This window comes from Pygocentrus nattereri, chromosome 1 (genome assembly GCF_015220715.1).
Source record: "Pygocentrus nattereri isolate fPygNat1 chromosome 1, fPygNat1.pri, whole genome shotgun sequence".
Taxonomy (NCBI): domain Eukaryota; kingdom Metazoa; phylum Chordata; class Actinopteri; order Characiformes; family Serrasalmidae; genus Pygocentrus; species Pygocentrus nattereri.
In genome coordinates, this window is record NC_051211.1 from 56,641,204 (window position 1) to 56,648,703 (window position 7,500).

The 7,500-nt window shown below is 39.0% G+C and overlaps 1 protein-coding gene across 3 annotated transcripts in view; it reads right to left on the reverse strand.

Annotated features, from left to right (window-relative positions):
- cacna2d4a (calcium channel, voltage-dependent, alpha 2/delta subunit 4a) overlaps positions 1 to 7,500 on the reverse strand; it is a 230,781-nt gene that overhangs the window by 184,068 nt on the left and 39,213 nt on the right. For 2 of the 3 annotated variants that reach the window (XM_037542276.1, XM_037542274.1), the window contains exons 11-14: positions 6,963 to 7,076; positions 5,948 to 6,026; positions 5,125 to 5,258; positions 4,888 to 4,905 (exon numbers count right to left, since the gene is read on the reverse strand). In XM_037542276.1, the coding sequence (XP_037398173.1) occupies positions 4,888 to 4,905; positions 5,125 to 5,258; positions 5,948 to 6,026; positions 6,963 to 7,076 (345 nt within the window). The remainder of the gene's footprint in view (positions 1 to 4,887; positions 4,906 to 5,124; positions 5,259 to 5,947; positions 6,027 to 6,962; positions 7,077 to 7,500) is intronic. The other variant, XM_037542278.1, reaches the window with a different exon arrangement.

A 7,500-nucleotide genomic window follows, 5' to 3' on the forward strand; every position in this document is an offset into this window, starting at 1 on the left:
AACCCCTGGTTCCCATCACCACCGCTGTAAAGACGCTTCTCTACAATGAACAATTTGACACCAAACCAAAAATATTCACACTAGAAAAGTCAATAATCTAATTATTCCCCATTTCCCATTCCGTGTCTCTGAGATCTTCCAGCAGCCTAATGGTGTAAATGGGGAACTCCTGCTTTTCTCGTTCTTCTCCAGAACAACAGCTGTTCTTCTTCCAACAGCTGAATGCGTATTTTAAGCTCCACCTCTCTCCTAAGTGGGGTTTTAGGAGAATAGACTGATAAATCGGTAAACCTACACTAACACACTGTTAAACCTGCTCTGTTTCTCCTGGGACATCAGCCTTTTTCCTTTTCGGGAAGGGTTTCCATGTTGAACTTCCAACACGCAGCCTTGAAGATGATTTAGCCAAAGTCTTGGATTAAAGACGGATGAAATGATCACCACTCACAGTTCTTCTACTCTCATGGTGTAACCTGCCAGACTACGTTCAGACCAACTGCACTCTTGAAGATGGTTCTTTAAGTGTTCTTAGTGAAGACAATGGTTCTTTTTAGGTCCATGAGTTCTATATAGAACCCTTTGCATGTTTAAATATCTATAGAGAGGCTTTTTGAAAATGGTTCTATATAGAACCAGAAAATGTTTCACGACTATTGCAAAATAAAGTTTGTAACAACAGAAGAACACTTTATGTACTACATAGAACCATATACAACACATTCTCTGGCAATGTAGAACCTTTTCACCATGTAAAGAACACAAACATGCAAGGGTTCTTTGAGTGTTCATGTTCATTGCTCTTGCTAAAGAACGCTGGAAGAACCGTCTTTTTAAGAGTGTAGCACTAAAACATTTACAAACTACAGACTACAAACTGCTTAATTAGCTGAGAACCAACGTTACAGTAAACGAGCAGGTGTGGGAAATGTGGATATGTAAATTTAACTGGAGAAACACGTCATAGAGGTGGAAAGATTCGTGTTTTTACTGGACATGTTTATGAACAGAGGCCTACAGATCAACATAGTAAAGGAGCTCATCTGTGATCCTGAGTTTAAAGCCAGTTTTTATTCAACTTAAACTTGGAACTAAGTTGTAAATAAATCTGAAACTGAAACTTTGCTTGTGTGTAAAAAGTGATTTCAGAGCCACTCGGTTCTCCCTGATGGAAACTTGTTTACCTTCAGTGTTTTGTGCTTCTGATCATTTTAATAGACGTCAGCGTCACTAATTAATGACCTTCTATTAAAAGACTGGTTTACCAAGAGAGACGCTGGAGGACTTTCACCTGAAATGAGTTCATGAAGCCAGTCTGGTTATAAAAATGATAACAGGACATCAGAGCCAGAATTCCTCTTTTAGTACTTTTACTTTATACTTAAGTACATTTGAAGGGAAATACTTTAGTACTTTTACTCAAGTGGAGGTCTAAAGGGAGGAGCTTCTACTTTTACTGGAGGAATATTTTACCTTGGGGGTCTCGACTTTAACTCAGGTACAGGGTTTGTGAACTTTGTCCAGCTCTGATTATTACACAGCTATAAATATTATTTTTCACATTGGAGAAAGCAGCTGTTTTGATAAATTCTCTTTTAGGAGTTTAATCCTAAATTCGATACGAGTTTGCGTTTACACTCATTATTGTATTTATTGTTTCCCCAGTATTGATAATGACCGTATTTTGCATTGATGATCTTCACAGCAGCAAGTCTGCCTGTTTGAGCTGTGGTTGATATTCACAGTTTCATTATTGGAAATAAATTATATGGATTATTCTACTGAATTATTTCAAACTGTGCACAAATAAATAAATAAACAACAAAGTATTCAGAGCTTAGAGACTGATCTATTTAAACCCAAGACATTAATAGCGATAATAATAAGCTAAATATACAAAATGATCATTTATAGGGAACCTTTAATGGGCAATCTCTGAATTTACATAAAACATGTTTAATATTTTTTTAATACTTCTAATTCTCACACTATGTTATTTTTTTCACAAATTTTTTTATCTCTCTAAAGGGAAATATGAAAAATTCTTAGATAGTTATATGGATATATTTTTCATGATTTTAAGCTTTAGATAAAAAAACAACAACACAGGGAGTCTGTGGGCGGGGCCTTATTTTAGCCACGCCCCTGTATTTCAGAGCAGGTAGTGATGCTGCATCCCTGTCCCTCATGGCCACATGGTGAGCAGTTAGATCCCAGTGTTCTGAAGTAAATGTGTCCCAAAGTCTGAAAGTCAGTGAGGAACATTAAGAATCTCCATATTTTCTGCAGTTCAGCTCTTTTTAGTGTTTTAGTGTAAAATATGGTGATTTTCTGTGTGAACAGCTGCTCAGAGCTGAGTTTGCTGGTCATGAGCTGCTGAGTTTCTGAGCTCAGAATGAGCTGAAACCGACACGACGGACACATTCGGTCCAGTTCGGGTCGAGTTCTGATTGTTTGGTAGAGACTAAATGGAATGACCAGTCATTAGTTTTAGTAGAATAAAGTCGCTCAGAGTGAAAGTCATTTTTTAAGTCAGTTGAAAGTCAGAAATGTGTTTTCAGCTTTGACTTTTAACCAGTTCAGTGGAAAAATCACCAAAACAGACGGCCAGTTAGTCAATTAGTCTCAATTAGGAACTTTGGGTTTAGGAGTCAGAGCTTCCAGTCTGCCATAGAGAGGCTCACACGAGGCCATGCAGGACGGGCCTATAACAGGGGCTAGAGAGGGCCTGAATCTGCCTGAGGTGACCGCTGACCAGCGGGTCGAATAACGGAGGTGGGTGGACAGTCTGACAGTCAGTAAGTGAAGCAGAGGGCACCATAAGTCATAAATCGGTCTTTTAGGGTGTCCTTCACGCCGATAAGGTCAGAAAATCATTTTAAAGCTGCCGTCCAGAGCTCAGAATGTGCAGCCCACAGCCAGCACGGTCACGCTGTCCAGCCAAGCAGCATCACTGCGGCAGACCGAGAAGGACACAGTGCACCTGCACAAGAGACGAGGACACCAGTAACACCTTCACAACTGACCATATGATGTCATCATCTCAATGAGTTACACCGTGAAACACTGCGCAGGGCTTACTGTGGACATTCAGGACGAGCTCTCTGACCTGCGTGTCGGTCAATATTCAGTTAACGACAGACGACTAAACTGCAATGTGAGTGAAAACATCTTAAATCTAGTTAATAAGTCTAATATTTCTCACTGTAAGAATATTATAAGATTATTCCACCTGTTTTTGTCCATTTTTGCTTGTTTTAAGTGATTTTATCTAGTAAACGTGTTTTACTCCACTGGCAGACGTTTTACTTGTTTCTAGAAATAATGAAGATCATTTTTATACTTAAAACAAGTAAAATGACGCATCAATGGAATAAGACACTTTCATAAGATAAAATGACTTAAAACAAGGAAAAATGTACAGAAATAAGCAAAATACTCATAATATTCTTACAACAGTCTCACAATTCAGAAATATTCATATTAAATATTAATGTTTTATTTATTAATATTAAAATATAAAAATTGAGATGTTTTGACAAAAATTATATAATTTTTAATAATTACAATAACTATATATTTTTCACCATTGCAAAAAGACAAGATCTTGATAAGTTGGTGGCAGTTTGTTGGTAATATCGGCAGAAATCCTAGCAGCTGAGGTAAGGCCAGGTGTCTGGGACAGCGTGGGGCAGTATTTCGGTCCCAGTCAGGGTTTTGAAGGGCGCATTAGGCATTTTGTGTTTTTATTTTATAAAAATCAAAGATTTTAGTTTCGTTTTTAGGTTTAGTTTAGTGATTTTAAACTTTAAGGATGCCAAATTAGCACCACAGCAGACGTGTGCGTGGCAAGGCTGCTGTAAAGACTCCACTCCAAACCCTTTTACACAACACAGACAATATTTTAACAGTTGTCATTTTTTTGACATTTTAAATGTTCTCAAAAGGCATTTTTAGGAGTTTAATCCTAAATTCACATATTTTCTGACGTATGTGAGTTTGTGCAAAGAATGTAGGATTTGATAAAATATTTATTTATAGATATAAAAATACATTCCTATTTGTTTGGAGTATTTCTGTGTGTAATATTTCTCCATACATTTTAAAACAAATATATTTTAGAACATCGCTGTTGTTGGAACAAAACCTCATATCTCCAAAACGGTGAAATTACAGGAGAAGGGAAAACCTACTTTACTTTTAATGGAAGTCAATGGAACCAGAATTTTTGGGCCTTTTGTTTTGGCCCATTCATCAGGAATTTATCTTCAGCAAATTATGTCCAAAACTGAAAAATGGAGATATGAGGTTTTGTCCTGACAGCAATGACATATTTGTTGAATATGGCAGTATATCCATCCATCCATCCATCCATTTTCTAAGCCACTTCTCCGTCAGGGTCGGGGGGGGTTGTGGTGGAGCCTATCCCAGCAGTCATCAGGCAGAAGGCAGGATACACCCTGGACAGGTCGCCAGTCCATCGCGGGGCAGACAGTCACTCACACCCAGGGGCAATGTAGCATGTCCAGTCAGCCTGACTGCATGTCTTTGGACTGTGGGGGGAAACCGGAGAACCTGGAGGAACCCCACGCAGACACGGGGAGAACATGCAGACTCCACACAGAGAGGACCCCGGTCACCCAGCCGGGGAATCGAACCCAGGCCCTCCTCGCTGTGAGGCGACAGCGCTACCCACCACGCCACAACCACTGATATCACCACACTATACTTTAAGGAAAAAACCTGACTTGTGATTGTTTATCCACATTTTCCACATCTGACCATAGTTTATGGGACATGTTGACACTAACGTCCACCTAAACTACATTAGATCTTTCACTACACTAACGAACGACCACACTAAAGACTCTAGACTAGCTGTATCTTTACCTCAGCTGTGTTGGGAAGCTGGTGGATTGAAAGAGAGAGAGAGAGGAGGGATAGACAGGTGCCATGAATGGAGAGAGACATGCAGATGAGATGACAGACAGCATGAAGACGACAGCGGAACAGCCACGGAGATGACTGGCCCGACAGCGGATGATCACAGAGGGGGAAAGATGAAATCCAGTTCATCCCACACTGAGATGTTGATTTTAAAAGAAAGAAAGAATGAATGAAGCTCACCACGCTGTCCATGTAGGCCTCCGTCCAGATGATGTCATGGTCATGGTTGATCACCATGGGTCGACTGAGAACGTGCAGGTACTCCATAACGTTCTCCTGTACGTCAGCCAGAGTGGAGATGTGTGTGTAGTACCCTGATGACAAAGGAGCACACAAATACAGGCCTGAGCCACAGAGACACGTATAAACATCTAATAATAACATCTTAAAGTTCAGCTTTTAATCATTCAAGCCCAATAATTCAGTTCATTATAATTGCCATAATATAACCATAATCAAACCAAATCTCCAAAATAGTAACTTTACAGGAGAAGGAAAAAAACGACTTGACTTTTAATGGAAGTCAATGGAACCAGACGTCTTTCCAAGTCATTTTGAGACGTTTCTTATGGTCCATTCATTGGAACGTTTGCGCACGATGTAAAGCACAACAGGCGTTTTCACATTATGTCAAAACATAAAAATGACAGAAATGGAGATGCGAGGTTTTTACTAACAAGTTATTGGTCACTGAACATGTGGTCATTTTTTCTTGATCTCGGAATTTCAATTTACAATTGTGAAATTTAAAATTAAATGTAGAAGTTTAAACTAGTAACTTCAGTTTTGAGTTGTAAGAAATTAGTCGTGTCTAGTTAACGTGTCAGTTTCACATGTGTGTAAAATTCACTATAAATAAAAAAAATAAAAATAAGCTTTTAAAAACGACGGTTCTCTGTGGGTTCTGTAGCAAAGGGAGCCACAGTGTCATTCTCCTTTTGGCCAACAGAGGGCAGCTCTCACACAGGTGGATCAGTTTACTGATGCACTGACCATCACTCACCTTTATTATTACAGGCAATCCATTTGACATTGTCAGCAAACGTGAGCTCTCGTCCAATGAGGTACGTGAACACGCGGACCTGAAGGAGACCAACAGATATAATAACTCTCTGAGCCCGTAATGCAAAAATTGTCCATCTTAGCAAGAGAAACATCTTAAATGAGATAAATATGTATAATATTTCTATTTTGAGATTGTTGATACAACACTGTAAGACTATTTACCTTATTTATTTTTAAATAATTAGACATTTTTACTTGTTTTAGGTGATTGTGTCTTATGAAAGTGTTTTATTCCACTGGCAGATCATTTTACTTGTTTTGAGAAAAATGAAGATAATTTTGCTTTTTGATTTCAGTGATGATTAAAACAATTAACAATCATTAGCTAACGGAATAAGACACTTTTATAAGATAAAATTACTTAAAAATACTAAAAATAGAAAAGTTAAATATTCTTATAATAATCTTACCACAGTCTCATAATCAGAAATTATAGATATATTAACTACATTTACGATGATTTCATTTGCAATGATATAATTTTTCCAGTGTATTATGTAATAACAGAAAGTGTTCTTCAGATTGATGGGGAACGTGCTGTGGATGGTTCTGTATAGAACCTTTTTAAAAATGGTTGTAAGCAGCACCTAAAAGGGTTCTTCCGTTGTCACGACGTGAAGCTCGTACCAATAGAAAAAGACTTTCAGGTGCTGTTTACAACCATTTTTTAAAAGGTTCTTTGAGTGTTCACGGTTCTATATAGAGCCATTTTCTTTCCTAAAGAACCCTCTTTTTAGGAGCACATCGTTAAGCGGTTCATTAATGGTTTAATTGATAAATCTGTGGTGTAATAGTGCTCTAAGTGCTTCCAAAGGCAGAGGAGGTACTGAAAAACTGGAACCTTCAGAACTGGAACCTTCAGAACTGGACCAGTGGCCCAGTTCCAGTTTTCTGGTGCCAGCAGTTGCAGTGCCTTAACACCGTTAAGAGGAGCCTGTGTGCTGAGTGTTTACCCTGCGCTCCGGCCAGTTGAACTCCTCAAACACCTGCTGAAAGTCCTCCATCGCACCATCAGTGATCAGCATTATGGCCTGGTTACAGAGGCTGCCCTTCCCCGTCGTGACGGCCTGCCACCACACAGCCAATCAGAGCACAAGTACAGCCAATCAGAGCACAAGTACAGCCAATCAGAGCACAAGTACAGCCAATCAGAGCTCTGCACACTGTAAATGTCACAGTTGCACTAAGTTAATTTTTGGGGTTTATTCACTTACTAATGCAAATGTAGTAACATACTATTTCTTGTATAACCCTTAATTACTTTGGTAAAGTCAGTTGAGATCAATTAATTTGCATAAGTCCTACAGACTGAAGAGTGTTTGCCAAAGTTAACAACATAAATTTTACAGAACGTTGGAGTAACCAAGTCTGACGAATCCAAACCAAGTCATGAATGAATTCTTGAGATAGTAACTAGCATATTTGTCCCGTTTCACCCCTCGCCCCTCCCACTGAGCCCTACCCCCCTGTTTCCCCCGTTCTCGTCTAGGG